The 17,172-nt window shown below is 53.3% G+C and overlaps 1 protein-coding gene across 2 annotated transcripts; it reads left to right on the top strand.

The window, feature by feature from the left end:
• Window positions 1-553: 553 nt before the first annotated feature.
• Window positions 554-15,007, top strand: LOC144609339 (uncharacterized). 2 transcript variants are annotated; one of them, XM_078427771.1, is made up of 3 exons: window positions 554-819; window positions 4,589-4,693; window positions 11,954-15,007. In XM_078427771.1, exon 3 carries the CDS (start codon window positions 12,005-12,007, stop codon window positions 13,232-13,234), a length of 1,230 nt encoding a protein of 409 aa, XP_078283897.1. In that variant the 5' UTR covers window positions 554-819; window positions 4,589-4,693; window positions 11,954-12,004; the 3' UTR covers window positions 13,235-15,007. The 2 variants fall into 2 exon arrangements, with proteins under 2 accessions (XP_078283897.1, XP_078283898.1); XM_078427772.1 differs by lacking the exon at window positions 4,589-4,693.
• The last annotated feature ends 2,165 nt before the right edge of the window (window positions 15,008-17,172 follow it).

A 17,172-nucleotide genomic window follows, 5' to 3' on the forward strand; every position in this document is an offset into this window, starting at 1 on the left:
GAACGGGGTACTGATTGAGAATGATCAGCCATGATCACATTGAATGGCGGTGCTGGCTCGAAGGGCCGAATGGCCTCCTCCTGCACCTATTGTCTATATTGTCGAAGGCAGTGGAGGCCAATTCACTGGATGTTTTCAAGAGAGAGTTAGACAGAGCTCTTGGGGCTAAAGGAATCAAGGGATTATGGGGAGAAAGCAGGAACAGGGTACTGATTTTGGATGATCAGCCTTGATCATCATGAATGGCAGTGCTGGCTGGAAGGGCCGAATGGCCTCCTCCTGCACCCATGAATGGCGGTGCTGGCCGGAAGGGCCGAACGGCCTCCTCCTGCACTTATTTTCTGCGTGTTCCTATGTTTGTAACTCTGCCAAGGGCAGGGACAGAGGGAGGGGGTTAACTTTCTATCCGATCTCTCCCCGATGTTGGCCGCTGGCCCCAGCTCAGTTAGGGCTGGGTTTTTCTTTTAACCGTCAGACCTGAAGGGGAGGGAGTGTGTGCTTTTGTGTTTGTGTTTAATCTGATCTGTTTTGTTGGCCGGGACGGACGTGAAGAGGAAGTGTTTGTCAGAGAACGCGAGTCACAGACACACACAGGAAACTCAAGAGGCAGGAGTTTGCAAGAGCTGGGTGATTGCTGAGGAACACTTTCCCCCCCCCCCCCCCCCGACCCCTCCCCGGTCTGTCTCCAAAGCTCAGAACTCCGGTACGTTGCTGTTCCCTGTCGTGACCCGGCGCTATCTCAGCTCTCCCCTGGAGCTGGGGCGGAGAAGGAGTGAAAGACCAGAGGCCGGTCGGTGCAAGTGGACTCACTTAACTGGGGTAGGTAGGTTAACGCGTTGAAAACAGACCAGGCTGGCAGGAGGTATCACTCATGAACCTTTACAATTCATATCCAACGCCATCAGATTAAAAAGACTAGGCTTGTATTCACTGGAGTTTAGAAGGATGAGAGGGGGATCTCATAGAAACATTTAAAATATAAAAGGACTGGACAAGCTAGATGTAGGAATAATGTTCCCAATGTTGGGCGAGTCCAGAACCAGGGGCCACAGTCTTAGAATAAAGGGGAGGCCATTTAAAACTGAGGTGAGAAGAAACTTTTTTTACCCAGAGAGTTGTGAATTTGTGGAATTCTCTGCCACAGAGGGCAGTCGTAGCCAAATCACTGGAAGGATTTAAGAGAGAGTTAGATAGAGCTCTAGGGGCTAGTGGAATCAAAGGATATGGGGAGAAGGCAGGCATGGGTTATTGATTGGGGACGATCAGCCGTGATCACAATGAATGTTTCTATCACAAAATGCTGGAGTAACTCAGGCAGCCTGACGTACAAAAATCAATTAAAGGACCGGACAAGCTGGATGGCAGGGAAAATGTTCCCAATGTTGGGGGAGTCCAAAACCAGGGGGGGTCACACACACACAGTCTTAGAATAAAGGGGAGGCCGTTTAAAAGGGCGCAGCGGTAGAGTTGCTGCCTTACAGCGAATGCAGCGCCGGAGACTCAGGTTCGATCCTGACTAAGGGCGCCGTCTGTACGGAGTTTGTACGTTCTCCCCTGCGTGACCTGCGTGGGTTTCCTCCGAGATCTTCGGTTTCCTCCCACACTCCAAAGACGTGCCCAGGGTATGTCGGTTAATTGGCTGGGTAAAATGTAAAAATTGTCCCTGGTGTGTGTAGGATAGTGTTAGTGTGCGGGGATCGCTGGGCGGCACGGACTCGGTGGGCCGAAGGGCCTGTTTCCGCGCTGTATCTCTAAATCTAAATCTAAAATCTAAAACTGAGGCGAGAAGAAACTTTTTTCACCCAGAGAGTTGTGAATTTGTGGAATTAATTCTCTGCCACAGAGGGCAGCGGAGGCCGGTTCACTGGATGGATTTAAAAGAGAGTTAGATAGAGCTCGAGGGGCTAGTGGAATCAAGGGATATGGGGAGAAGGCCTATCATAGAAGGGTTACTGATTGTGGACGATCAGCCGTGATCACAATGAATGTCGGTGCTGGCTCGAAGAGCCGAATGGCCTCCTGTACCTATTTTCTATGTTTTTCTATGTGATGCCTTCGATTTGTACCAGCATCTGCAGTTATTTTCCTACACGCTTACACGAGAGAAGAAGGCTTCTGAGAGTGTACAGGTATGTAGGTTAATTGGCTAGGTAAATGTAAAAAAATTGTCCCTAGTAGGTGTAGGATAGTGTTAATGTACGGGGATCACTGGGCGGCACGGACTTGGAGGGCCGAAAAGGCCTGTTTCCGGCTGTATATATATGATATGATATGATATGATAGTGCAGGGAAAAAAACTGCAGACACTGGAGGCTTTCGAGAGACTGAGTTCTGACTGAGGGAACTGTGAACAAGGACGACCTGCATCCTCTTGCCCGTCAGAGAGTGCCGCCTGTAAATAATGTGTAACCGATCTGACCAAGGGTCTCGACCCAAAAGGTCACCCATTCCTTCTACCTGCCCGTCCCGCTGAGTTACATAGAAACATCGAAAGCGATGGAGGAACTCAGCGGGATGGGCAGCATCTCTGGAGAGAAGGAATGGGTGACGTTTCTGGGCCATAGAAACATAGAAAATAGGTGCAGGAGGAGGCCATTTGGCCCTTCGAGCCTGTACGCACCGCCATTCATTGTGATCACGGCTGATCATCCACAATCAGTAACCCGTGCCTGCCTTCTCCCCATATCCCTTGATTATGCTAGCCCCTAGAGCTCTATCTAACATTTTACTCCAGCATTTTGTATCTATCCTCGGAGCAAACCAGCAGCTGCAGTTCCTTCCTACAACTTAACGTTCACGAGTTGTAGGAGCAGAATTAGGCCATTCGGCCCATCGAATCTACTCCACCATTCAACCGTGGCTGATCTATCTCTCCCTCTCAACCCCAATCTCCTGCCTTCTCCCCTTAACCCCTGACACCCGCACTAATCTGTTCCACCTTAGAAATATCCTTTGACTTGGCCTCCACAGCCTCATGTGGCAATGAATCCCACAGATTCACCACCCTCTGACTAAACAAATGTCTCCTCATAGCCTAAAGGAACGTCCTTTAATTCTGAGGCTGTGCCCTCTGGTCCTAGACTCTCCCGCTAGTGGAAACATCCTCTCCACATCCACTCTATCCGGGCCTTTCACAATTCGGTATCGTTTCAATGAGTTCCCCCTCTTCCTCGTCCTTCTAATCTCCAGCAATTGGCTTGATAACATTTGTAAATAGACCCTAGTGTGTGTGTGTGTAGGGCAGTGCTTGTGTAGGGAGTGATCGCTGGTCGGCACGGACTCGGTGGGCCGAAGGGCCTGTTGGATCTCTGACGTCCAAACCGAATGAAGGTATTTATTTCACAAAATGCTGGAGTAACTCAGCGGGTCAGGCAGCATCTCAGGAGGGAAGGAATGGGTGACGTTTTGGGTCGAGACCCTTCCTCAGACACTTCTCGACCCGAAACGTCACCCATTCCTTCTCTCCTGAGATGCTGCCTGACCTGCTGGGTTACTCCAGCGTTGTGTGCAATAAATACCTTCGATTTGTACCAGCTATTGTCTTACTCTAAACTGAATGAGATTCTCAGCCCACTCGTCTGATCGTAAAGCTGGTGAGGATTGTCCCACCTGACTGGGGCACTGAATCTTGGCAGTCGCACTCACTGCCCCCCCCCCAGAGAGGGAGTTGCCCTCACCACAGGTAACACCTCTGACCACAGGTACAGGGGGCGGTCATGGTGGCACAGCGGTAGAGTCGCGAAGGCAGCGCCGGAGACCCGGGTTCGATCCCAACCACGGGTGCTGTCTATACGGAGTTTGTATGCACGTTCTCCCCGTGACCTGCGTGGGTTTTCTCCGGGCCCTCCGGTTTCCTCCCACACTCCAAAGACGTGCGGGTTTGTAGGTCTTGGTGTAAGTGTAAATTGTCCCTAGTGCGTACAGGACAGTGTTAATGTTGTGCGGGGATCGCTGGTCGGCACAGACCCGGTGGGGCCGAAGGGCCTGTTTCCGCGCTGTATCTCTAAACTAAAGAGGGCTGAGATATTGGTCATTACCTCCCATTAGTAGAGAGACGTTTAGTTTAGAGACACAGCGGGGAAACAGGCCCTTCGGCCCACCGAGTCCGTGCCGACCAGGCGATCACCCCGTACACTAGCACTATCCCACACACACCAGGGGACAATTTACAACTTTTCACCCAAAGCCAATTGACCTACAACCTTGTAGCGTCTTTGGAGTGCGGGAGGAAACCGGAGCACCCGGAGAAAACCCACACGGGCCACAGGGTGAGTGTACAAACAACGTACGGACAAGCGCCCATGGTCAGGATCGAACCCGGGGTCTCTGGCGCTGTGAGGCAGCAACTCTACCCGCTGCACCACCGTGATGCCACAGAGGTCTGGGAGATTCCCCCCCCCTTCTCCCCTCCCCTCCCTTCCCCTCCCCTCTCCTCTCCTCTCCTCCCTTCTCCTCCCCTCCCCTCCCCTCTCCTCTCCTCCCCTCCTCTCCTCTCCCCTCCCCTCCCCTCCCCACTCATCCCCTCCTCTCCTCTCCTCCCCTCCCCGCACTCTCACAGCTCCTGACCCAACCTTTTATTGCCCAACAGAGCGGAGAGACGCGCAATCAATCTCCCTGATCTCTGCGGTTGGCGCTGTGTCCAAGCCGCCCGCCTGGGTTCCTGCATTGCAACATCAGTGACTACCTTTGACAAGTATGTGAAGCTGGAGAGACAAGTCTGGAGAGGAGGAGAGGCAGGTCTGTGTGTGTGTGTGTGTGTGTGTGTGTGTGTGTGTGTGTGTGTGTGTGTCTGTGTGTGTCTGTGTGTGTGTGTGTGTGTGTGTCTGTGTGTGTGTGTGTGTGTGTCTGTGTGTGTGTGTGTGTGTGTGTCTGTGTGTGTGTGTGTGTGTCTGTGTGTCTGTGTGTGTGTGTGTGTGTGTGTCTGTGTGTGTGTGTCTGTGTGTGTGTGTGTGTGTGTGTGTGTGTGTGTCTGTGTGTGTGTGTGTGTGTGGGCAGTTCCAGGGAACCTTGGCAGGGGCTGTCAGGCACGACTGCCTCACATCTGCTCCTGATTTCATGAGTGCAGACTGCCCTCAATGACAGTTCCCACCCTGTTCAGTCACAGGGAATTTCTCTGCCTGTCATTCCCGTACAGAGCAGCGGGTTTTTCCCACTCTTGTTTCCACCCCCACACTCCAAAGACGTCCCAGGTTAAAGATAGGCTAAAGATGGACACAATCAATCAATCACAATAATACTTTATTAGACAATTCAGCCATTCGGCCCTTCAAGCCAGCACCGCCATTCAATGTGATCATGGCTGATCATCCACAATCAGTACCCCGTTCCTGCCTTCTCCCCATACCCACTGACTCCGCTATCCTTAAGAGCTCTATCTAGCTCTCTCTTGAATGCATTCAGAGAATTGGCCTCCACTGCCTTCCGAGGCAGAGAATTCCACAGATTCACAACTCTCTGAGTGAAAAAGTTTTTCCTCATCTCCGTTCTAAATGGCCGACCCCTTATTCTTAAACTGCGTGTGGCCCCTGATTATGGACTCCCCCAACATCGGGAACATGTTTCCTGCCTCTTAACGTGTCCAATCCCTTAATAATCTTATATGTTTCAATAAGATCCCCTCTCGTCCTTCTAAATTCCAGCGTATACAAGCCCAGTCGCTCCAGTCTTTCAACATACGACAAGTATGTTTTGCAACATACGAGGAACCTCATTTGCCATACAGTTATCACCAATAAAAAGCAACAGGACACACAAAATGCATTTTAACATGAACATCCACCACAGTGACTCCTCCACATTCCTCATTGTGATGGAAGGCGAAAATAAAAGTTCTTCCCTTCTCTTCCCTTCTTTGTCCTCCAGCGGTCGGGGGCCACGAACCTTCCGTTGCCGGAACGATCTTGGCTCCCGTAGACACAAAAAGCTGGAGTAACTCAGCATTGTCAGAAGGCATCTCTGGAGAGAAGGAATAGGTGACGTTTCGGTGTCTCTGTACGAGGGTCTCGACCCGAAACGTCACCCATTCCTTCTCTCCAGAGATGCTGCCTGTCCCGCCGAGTTACTCCAGCTTTTTGTGTCCATCTTCGGTTTAAACCATCATCTGCAGTATCTTTCCACACAGGTTTGTAGGCTAATTGGCTTGGTGTGATTGTAAATTGTCCCTGGTGTGTGTAGGATAGTGTTAGTGTGCGGGGATGGAGAGGGATGATGAGGGAATGGCCAGGGTGTGACTCATCCTTGATTATGCTGCTGGCCTTGCCGAGACAGAATATAGTTCCCAGCATTGTAGCGCACCAGTTCCAGAGACAAAGTCCAATGTCTGCAATGGGGTAGAGGTGAATGGGACCGTGCCCTAGCTTATGGAAGGACCGTTCAGAAGCCTGATAACAGAGGGGAAGAAGCAGTTCCTGAGTCTGGTGGTGCGCGCTTTCAAGCTTCTGTATCGTCTGCCTAGGGTTGCCAACTTCCACTATCCCAAATAAGAGACAAAGGGTGACGTCACCGCCCCGCGCCCCACCTGACCTTCCCCAGCCAGCGGCCACGTGCTCCCGCTCCACCAATGGCGGCCGCCTAGGCCGGGAGGCGGGTTGCTAAGCAACCTCCGTTCAACGGCGCCCGGGCCTACACTATCCGGGACTACAGCGGCCTCCGGGCCTACAATGTCTGGGCCTACAGTGTCCGGGCCTACAGTGTGCGGGCCTACAGTGTCCGGGACTACAGCCGCCCCCGGGCGACAATGTCTGGGCCTACAGTGTCCGGGCCTACAGTGTCCGGGCCTACAGTGCCCCCCGGGCCTAATACGGGACAAGGGCGATCCCGTACGGAACAAACCAATTTAGCCCAAAATACGGGATGCCCCAGCTAATACGGGACAGTTGGCAACCCTACTTCTGCCGGACAGGAGCGGGCAGACCGGGGTGGGACAAGGACAAGTCTTTGATTATGTTGGCTGCTTTTCCTGAGGCAGCGTGAAGTGTAGATGGAGTCGACGGTGGGGAGTCTGGTCTGTCTTTGGTGACGTTATATTAGGATGTACACCTCGTTACATGATGTTACATCAGCAGAGGCCAAGTCAGTGGATATTTCAGTGGATATTTTTAAGGCAGAGATTGATAGATTCTTGATTAGTGCGGGTGTCAGGGGTTATGGGGAGAAAGCAGGAGAATGGGGTTAGGAGAGATAGATTAGCCATGATTAAATGGCGGAGTAGACTCGATGGGCCGAATGGCCTAATTCTGCTCGGCACGGCATGGGCACGGTGGCGCAGCAGTAGAGTTGCTGCCTTACAGCGAATGCAGCGCCGGAGACTCAGGTTCGATCCTGACTACGGGCGCCGTCTGTACGGAGTTTGTACGTTCTCCCCGTGACCTGCGTGGGTTTTCTCCGAGATCTTCGGTTTCCTCCCACACTCCAAAGACGTACAGGTATGTAGGTTAATTGGCTGGGCAAAATGTTTTTTTTTAAATTGTCCCTAGTGGGTGTAGGATAGTGTTAGTGTGCGGGGATCGCTGGGCGGCACGGACCCGGTGGGCCGAAGGGCCTGTTTCTGCGCTGTGTCTCTAAATCTAAAAGAAAATCACTTATGACCTCATGACCACAGACACAGCCGAACTCCCTAAGGTTGTGAGTCCCATTCCGAAATGCCACCTATCCATGTTCTCTCGAGATACTGCCTGACCCGCTGAGTTACTCCAGCACTTTGTGCCTTTTTTTTTGTTCGTAAACCAGAATCTGCGGTTCCTGGGTTCTACCACGTGGGTGTAGTTTTCTATTAGTCTGGATTAGTTTACTTTGGAGATACAGTGCGGAAACAGGCGTATCTCCCGTGGAAACAGGCCCACCAAGTCCACGCCCACCATCGATCACCCTGCACAGTATTCTACACTAGGGATGATTTTTACATTTATACCAAGCCAATTAACCTACAAACCTGTACGTCTTTGGAGTGCGGGAGGAAACCGAAGATCTCGGAGAAAAGGGAGGAACGTACAAACTCCATACAATAGACAATAGACAATAGGTGCAGGAGTAGGCCATTCGGCCCTTCGAGCCAGCACCGTCATTCAATGTGATCATGGCTGATCATTCTCAATCAGTACCCCGTTCCTGCCTTCTCCCCATACCCCCTGACTCCGCTATCCTTAAGAGCTCTATCTAGCTCTCTCTTGAATGTATTCAGAGAATTGGCCTCCACTGCCCTCTGAGGCAGAGAATTCCACAGATTCACAACTCTCTGACTGAAAAAGTTTTTCCTCATCTCTGTTCTAAATGGCCCACCCCTTATTCTTAAACTGTGGCCCCTGGCAGCACCTGTAGTCCGGATGTAACCAGGGGCCACACACACAGTCTAAGAATAAAGGGGTGGCCATTTAAAACTGAGGTGAGAAGAAACCTTTTCACCCAGAGAGTTGTGAATCTGTGGAATTCTCTGCCACAGAGGGCAGTGGAGGCCAATTCACTGGATGAATTTAAAAGAGAACTAGACCAAGTTGGGCCCAAACCTCTCCTGCATTGGTGCAGCACCCTCTCCTCCCACCTTCCCCTCTCCCCCCCTCCTTGCCCCCCCCCCCTCTCCCTCCCCTTCCCCTACTCCCACTCCATCCCCCTCACCCCCCTTATCCTCTCTCCTCCCCCCTCCCTCCCTAGGAGATAGATTTAAACTTTAAAACGTGAATAACTTTAAAAATATAGCACCGATTTCAATGAAACTTCTTCCATTAACACCAAAGGGACGGCGGTGAGTAAGGTGGGCCGAAAATTGTCGCGCTATCGTGTACCATTTTGGCTGTAGTTCAGGAACAAACAAACGAACAAACGAGAGTTTTAGTATATAGATGTGCGGGGCAGGATATTACACACTCGTTCCCTCCCACCCCCCACAGCCTCAGTTGGACAAAGTCTGCGTGCATTTTCACACCCTTGACCGAGCCATGACTCATGCCAATAGAACATATTCTATTGTGTGAGTGCCTGCATTAAATCACTGCTGGATCCCGCACACTGGCTGGGAGTGGACAGGACATTGAACTCCCCTTGTGTGGCCTCATTTCAAGGAAGAAATCCCTTGCGTGCTATCAGCGGGTGTGTGTTTAACAGACTGGATAAGCCAACATCAAGCAGCACTGTGGCGCAGCGGGTAGAGCTGCTGCCCCACAGCGCCAGAGAACCGGGTTGCATCCTGACCACCTACGGAGTTCGGACGTTCTCCCCGTGACCTGCGTGGGTTTTCTCCGGGTGCTCCGGTTTCCTCCCACACTCCAAAGATTCCTAATTTGAGGAAGGACATTCTTGCTATTGAGGGAGTGCAGCGTAGGTTCACCCGGGTTAATTCCCCGGGATGGCGGGACTGACTTGTGAAGAAAGAATGGGTCGGCTGGGCTCGTATTCACTGGAATTTAGAAGGACGAGAGGGGGTCTTATAGAAACATATAAAATTATTAAGGGGATTGGACAGGCTAGAGGCAGGAAACATGTTCCCGATGTTGGGGGAGTCCAGAACCAGGGGTCACAGTTTAAGACTAAGGGGTCAGCCATTTAGAACGGAGTTGAGGAAAAACTTTTTCATACAGACAGTTGTGAATTTGTGGAATTCTCTGCCTCAGAAGGCTTTTTTTTTAATTACATTTTTTTTTTTTTAGCTTTTAGAGATACAGCGTGGAAACAGGCCTTTCGGCCCACCGAGTCCGCGCCGCCCAGCGATCCCCGCACACTAACACTATCCTACACCCACTAGGGACAATTAAAAAAAAACATTTACCCAGTCAATTAACCTACAAACCTGTACGTCTTTGGAGTGTGGGAGGAAACGGAAGATCTCAGAGAAAACCCACGCAGGTCACGGGGAGAACGTACAAACTCCGTACAGACGGCGCCCGTAGTCAGGATTGAACCTGAGTCTCCGGCGCTGCATTCGCTGTAAGGCGGCAACTCTACCGCTGCACCACCGTGTCACTGGAGGCCGACTCACTGGATGAATTTAAAAGAGAGTTAGATAGAGCTCTTGGAGATAGCGGAATCAAGGGGTATGGGGAGAAGGCAGGAACGGGGCACTGATTGTGGATGATCAGCCAGGATCACATTGAATGACAGTGCTGGCTCGGGGCCGAATGACCTCCTCCTGCACCCATTGTCCATGTATCTATGTATCTAAGTGCAGGTTTGTAGGTTAATTGGCTTCGGTAAAATTGTAAATTGTCCCTGGTGTGTTGGATAGTTCTAGTGCACAGGGTGATCGCTGGTCGGTGAAGACTCAGTGGGCCAAAGTTCACGCGCTGTATGACTAAAGTCTAAAGTACGCCTACTTTGATGCAGTTCTCCTCTCTCGAGTCTGAAGAAGGTCCTAACCCAAAACGTCTCCTATCCATGTTCTCCAGAGATGCTGCCCGTCCCGCTGAGTTACTCCAGCACTCTGTGAAACGTCACCTATCCATGTTCTCCACAGATGCTGCCCGACCCGCTGAGTTACTCCAGCACTCTGTGAAACGTCACTCCAAAGACGTACAGGTATGTAGGTTAATTGACTGGGTAAATGACAAAATTGTCCCTAGTGTGTGTAGGATAGTGTTAGTGTGCGGGGATCGCTGGGCGGCGTGGACTCAGTGGGCCGAAGGGCCTGTTTCTGCGCTGTATCTCTAAATCTAAATCTATCCATGTTCTCCAGAGATGCTGCCTGACCCGTTGAGTTACTCCAGCTTTGTTACTTGTTTCTACATGATGCAAAGTTAAACTAATCTCCTCTCCCTTTACCCTCCATATCCATGTGCCTATCTAAAAGCCTCTCAAGCGCCACTATCGTTTCTGCCTCCACCACCACCCCTGGCAGCCCGTTCCAGGCCCCCACCACCCTCTGTGTAAAACAAACCTGCCCCACACATCTCCTTTAAACTCTGCCCCTCTCACCTTAAAACTACAGCGTCCCCCTCCCTCTCCAGCCCAGAAAAGCGTGGTTGAATAGAAAACAGATTTGTTTATATAAATCATGCCTCAAACCTCTGGAAACCCCAGCTCAATTTGCTGCCAGTTAAATTGTTTTGATGTGGATGATTTGTAATGCAGCAAGAGGCAGCTAATTTACAGGAAACTGGTCAGATCGTACACAAAGCATTGAGAATAATGAGCTGACAAACTGTCAAAGAGATTTTGCGGTTAATTATTTCGTTCAGTTTATTGCCACGTGTACCGAGGTACAGTGAAAAACCTTCGTTGCACGCTACCAGTCAGCGCAAAGACAACAATCGAGCCGTACACAGGACAGATACAGGATTTAGTGCGAGGTAAAGCCAGCAAAGTCCGATCAAGGAAAGTCCGGGGGTCTCCAATGAGGTAGATAGTAGTCCAGCACTGCTCTCTGGTTGGTGAGAGGACGGTTCAGTTGCCTGATAACAGCCGGGAAGAAACTGCCCCTGAATCTGGAGGTGCGCGTCTCCACACTTCTGTACCTCTTGCCCCGATGGGAGAGGAAAGATTCTTGATTAGAAATAGTGTAGCGGAGTAGACTTGATGGGCCGAATGGCCCAGTTCTGCTCCTATCACTTATGACTTCCTCACCACCCTCCCTCCCTCCCAACCGCAGCACGGCGCTCTCTCCCTCCCTCCCTCCCTCCCACAGCGCGGCACTCCCTTCCTCCCTCCCTCCCTCTCTCCTCACCATCCCTCCCTCCCTCCCTCCTCACCGCCCCTAACTCCCTCCCTCCCCCCCCTCCCTCCCTCCCTCCCTCCCTCCCTCCCACAGTGCGGTGCTCCCTCCCTTCCTCCCTCCCTCCCTCCCACAGCGCGGCGCTCCCTCCCTCCCTCCCTCCCTCTCTCCCTTCCTTCCAACAATGCGGCCCTCCATCCCTCCCTCCCTCCCTCTCTCCCTTCCTTCCAACAGTGCGCCCCTCCATCCCTCCCTCCCACAGCGCGGCGCTCCCTCCTCACCGCCCCCTCCTTTTAACTCTCTCCATTCTTCCCGCAGGGTCTCCCCTCCCGCTGACGGCCGTGGAGGGAGGGAGGGAGAGAGGGAGGGATGTCGGCCAAGCCTCCGGCCTTCCTGAAGCGGGCCGCCCGCAAGGGGAAGGGGCTGCGAGACGTGCTGCGGCCGGACATGATCAGCTCGCCGCTGGGTGACTTCCGCCACACCATCCACATCGGTAGCGGCGCCGACGACGTCTTCGGTGACCTCTCCTTCCTCCGCGGCAAGCTGCACCTGCTGCCGGGGCCGGCCCGGGCCAAAGCCAGCGCCTCCGCCGCGCTGGTCCGCTCCTCCAGCCTGCAGGGGGCGAGACTGAGTGGGGACCCGTCGCCTGCAATGGCCCGGACCTCCAGCCTGCAGGGGGCAACACATTTGGAGCACCGTTCGCCGGCGCTGGCTCGGACCTCCAGCCTACAGGGGGCGATACAGCTGGAGGACCAGTCGCCGGCGCTGGCTCGGACCTCCGGCCTACAGGGGGCGACACAGCTGGACGACCGTTCGCCGGCGCTGGCTCGGACCTCCAGCCTACAGGGGGCGCGCCGGCTGGACCCGTCGCTGGCGCTGAGACCGACCTCCTGCCTACAGGGGGCGCCCCGGCTGGGGGACCCGTCGCTGAAGAACGCCATTTCCCTGCCCGCCATGGGCGGCTCCCCGCCGGCCCCCCCGAAACCACCTCGGCTGCACTTGGAGCCCGAGAGGGGCCCCAGCCCTGGCCTTGGCGCCAGCTCCGACGTTGGCCCTTGCTCCGACCCTGGATTTGGCCCCAGCTCCGACGTTGGCCCCTGCTCCGACCCTGGACTTGGCCCCTGCTCCAACCCTGGACTTGCCGCCAACCCCGTTCCTGGTGTTGACTCCAAACCCACCCCTGGTTCTGGCCCCTGCCCCAACACTGGCCCCAACCCCGTTCCTGTTTCTGGCCCCAACTCCAAACCCACCCCTGGTTCTGGCCCCTGCCCCAACACTGGCCCCAACCCCGTTCCTGTTTCTGGCCCCAACTCCAAACCCACCCCTGGTTCTGGCCCCTGCCCCAACACTGGCCCCAACCCCGTTCCTGTTTCTGGCCCCTGCCCCGTCCCCGGTCCTGCCTCCGGCCCGGTCCCCTGCCCCGGCCCAGCCGAGGCCTGGCTGCCCCACGCCGTCTCCATGCTCTCCCTCCAGCTGGACCTGGGGCCCTCCATCCTGGACGACATCCTGCTGGTGATGGAGGGGACGGGGCCCGACGTGGCCTCCTGTCCTCCGAGTAGGAGGAGGCCCGGGGGGAGGGGAGGGGAGACGGACACCTGAGCGGCCTCTGAACCCTCCTGAAGAGTGGGGAGAGACTGACCCCTGACCCCGCCCAACAAGCGGAGGACAGCCATTTGACCCCAGCAGCGAGATCGACCCCCGACCTCAAGCTGGGTCACCTGTCCCTGACCCCCAGGGGAGGCTGACCCGTGACCCCCAGCAAGGGGCCTCCAACCCCATCTACTGTATCCGCTGTTCCAGATGCCAACTTCTCTGCATCGACGAGACCAAGCGCATGCTCGGCGATCGTTTCGCTCAACACCTCCGCTCAGTCCGCCTTAACCAACCTGATCTCCCGGTGGCTCAGCACTTCAACTCCCCCTCCCACTCCCAGTCTGACCTTCCTCCATTGCCAGAGTGAGCCTCCTCCATTGTCAGAGTGAGGCCCAGCGCAAATTGGAGGAACAGCACCTCATATTTCACTTGGGAAGCTTACACCCCAGCGGTATCAACATTGACTTCTCCAACTTCAGATAGTCCCTGCTTTCCCTCCCTCTCCATCCCCTCCCCCTTCCCAGTTCTCCCACCAGTCTTCCTGTCTCCGACTACATCCTATCTTTGCCCCCCCCCCGACATCAGTCTGAAGAAGGGTCTCGACCCAAAATGTTACCCATCCCTTCTCTCCCGAGATGCTGCCTGACCCGCTGAGTTACTCCAGCATTTTGTGTCTACCTTCGATTTAAACTGGCATCTGCATTTTCTTTCTCCCTACCCAGCAAGGGGACCACCCAGGAAGGGGGAGACCGACCCATGAGCCTACCCAGCAGATGGATCAGCCTCTGACACCCCCCCCCCCACCCGCATTGAGGAGACTGTTACAGGGAACTCTGGCCCTCGAGACAGCATCTCATCCTGACCCCATTCCTATGGTTGCCAACTTCCTCACTCCCAAATAAGGGACAAAGGGTGACGTCACAGCCCCACGTGACCTCACCCAGTCAGCGGCCACGTGCTCCCGCTCCACCAATGGCGGCCGTGGGCTTTATAACAATAGACAATAGGTGCAGGATTAGGCCATTCGGCCCTTCGAGCCAGCACCGCCATTCATTGTGATCATGGCTGATCATCCACAATCAGTACCCCGTTCCTGCCCTCTCCCCGTACCCCCTGACTCCGCTATTATTAAGAGCTCTGTCTAACTCTCTCTTGAAAACATCCAGAGAATTGGCCTCCACTGCCTTCTGAGGCAGAGAATTCCACAGATTCACAACTCTCTGACTGAATTTTTTTTCCCTCATCTCCGTTCTAAATGGCCTGCCCCTTATTCTTGAACTGTGTGGCCCCTGGTTCTGGACTCCCCCAACATCCGGAACATGTTTCCTGCCTCTAACGTGTCCAATCCCTTAATAATCTGATATGTTTTGATAAGACCAGTGCCAGCTCTCAGTCTGTTGAGGCATTTCCATTCAGCCCGGCGTGATTTGGCCACAGGCGGAAGACCTTCTTTGGCACTTATGGACGTGGACGTCGTTGATGGGAGATTGACCAGTCTCTCTTCCCATAATGCAACTCTAGTACCATCAGCTTCAGCATTTGGTTCAGCTTCGCTGAGGGAGCTTTTCCTGGACTTTAGCCGACTCTTTGCGGGTTGATGACCGGATAGGGGGATGTCGTACATCTGTGGTCTGTCACTGAGACTGTCTGAAGATCGCCGCTCCCTGGAGAAATGTTGTCGCGCTCCAGATTCATCGCCCGCTCTCCAAATGAACTCCATTGGTGACTTTTATTTAATTCAACAGGTTTAACGCAGGGAGGAGCTGGACCAAGCTGCCCGCGGTAATCACCAAATTAAATTTCTGGTGTTGACTTCATGGTTGTAAAAGACACTTTGTTTTAAGAACATCCAATATGTGGTTTTAAAGAAGGGGTTCATGTGAGAAGGAACTCGGGTTGCCAACTGTCCCGTATAAGCCGGGACATCCTGTATTTTGGGCCTAAATTTATTTGTCCCTTATGGGACCGCCCTTGTCCCGTATTAGGCCCAGGGGACACTGTAGGCCCAGACACTGCAGGCCAGGACACTGTAGGCCCGGACACTGTAGGCTGGGACACTGTAGGCCCGGGGGCCGCTGTAGCCCCGGACACTGTAGGCCCAGGGGCCACTGTAGGCCCAGACACTGTAAGCCCGTACACTGTAGGCCCGGACACTGTAGGCCCAGGGGCCACTGTAGGCCCAGACACTGTAAGCCCGTACACTGTAGGCCCGGACACTGTAGGCCCAGGGGCTGCTGTAGGCCCGGACAGCGTAGGCTAACGGAGTGTGTTTGCCTGACGGAGGTTGCATAGCAACCCGCCTCCAGGCCCGGGCGGCCGCCATTGGTGGAGCGGGAGCATGTGGCCGCTAGCTGGGTGAGGTCACGTGGGGAGCGGGGCAGTGACGTCGCCTTTTGTCCCTCATTTGGGAGTTTAAAAGTTGGCAACCCTAGAAGGAACTGCATTCTGAAGAAGGGTCTCGACCCGAAGCGTCACCCATTCCTTCTCTCCAGAGAGATGCTGCCTGACCCGCTGAGTTACTCCAGCATTTTGTGCCTGTCTTCAGGAACTGCAAATGCTGGTTTTCACCGAAAATAGAAATAAAAAGCAGGAGTAACAGCAGGTCAGCCAGCATCTCTGGAGAAAAGGAATAGGTGAAGAAGGTTTCCGACCCGAAACGTCACCCATTTCATTTCTCCAGAGATGCTGCCTGGCCCGCTGAGTTACTCCAGCATGTTGCCTCCATCTCCTGCAAACTTTCACTTGGGCAGCTTACAACCCAGTGGTATGAATATTGATTTCTCTAACTTCAAGCAACCCTCGCCTTCCTTCCCTCTCCATCCCTCATCCACCCAAGTCGTACCAGCTTCAAAGTTGTCTTGTGTAAGAAGGAACTGCAGATGCTGGTTTACACCGAAGGTAGACACAGAATGCTGGAGTAACTCAGCGGCACAGGTAGCATCTCTGGAGAGAGGGAATGGGTGACGTTTCGGGTCGAGACCCAAAGTCGTCTTGTTGAGTCTCATTGTCTGTACTTGTTCTCACCTACCAAACAGCTGACAATCGCCTTTATCATCGTTACTTTTTGGCATATCTTTCATTCATTTGTTCTATATCTTTCTATATCACCGTCTATACCTCTCGTTTCCCTCTCCCTCGACTCTCAGTCCGAAGAAGGGTCTCAACTTGGCCACAGTCTGGGAATAAAGGGGAGGCCAATTAAAACTGAGGAGAGAAGAAACTTTTTCATAGAAACATAGAAAATAGGTGCAGGAGGAGGCCATTTGGCCCTTCGATGCAGCACCGCCATTCATTGTGATCATGGCTCATCATCCACAATCAATAACCCATGCCTGCCTTCTCTCCATATCCCTTGATTCCACTAGCCCCTAGAGCTCTATCTAACTCTCTTAAATCCATCCAGTGATTTGGCCTCCACTGCCCTCTGTGGCAGAGAATTCCACAAATTCACAACTCTCTGGGTAAAAAAGTTCCTTCTCACCTCAGCTTTAAATGGCCTCCCCTTTATTCTAAGACTGTGGCCCCTGGTTCCGGACTCGCCCAACATTGGGAACATTTTTCCTGCATCTAGCTTGTCCAGTCCTTTTATAATTTTATATGTCTCTATAAGATCCCCTCTCATCCTTCTAAACTCCAGTGAATACAAGCCTTTTTCACGCAGAGAGTTGTGAATTTGTGGAATTCTCTGCAACAGAAGGCAGGCAGTGGATTCATTGGATGAATTTAAAAGGGGAGAGTTAGATAGAGCTCTAGGGGCTAGCGGAATCAAGGGATATGGGGAGAAGGCAGGAACGGGTTACTGATTGTGGATGATCAGCCATGATCACAATGAATGGCGGTGTTGGCTCGAAGGGCCAAATGGCCTCCTCCTGCACCAATTTTCTGTTTCCATGAGCCAGAAACATCAACTATTCCTTTTCTCCAGGGATGCTGCCTGACCCGCT

This window comes from Rhinoraja longicauda, chromosome 34 (assembly GCF_053455715.1).
Source record: "Rhinoraja longicauda isolate Sanriku21f chromosome 34, sRhiLon1.1, whole genome shotgun sequence".
Lineage (NCBI taxonomy): Eukaryota > Metazoa > Chordata > Chondrichthyes > Rajiformes > Arhynchobatidae > Rhinoraja > Rhinoraja longicauda.

Bases quoted from the DNA above. Each gene is read 5' to 3' on its own strand.
- LOC144609339 (XM_078427771.1), top strand. From the start codon at position 12,005: ATGTCGGCCAAGCCTCCGGCCTTCCTGAAGCGGGCCGCCCGCAAGGGG.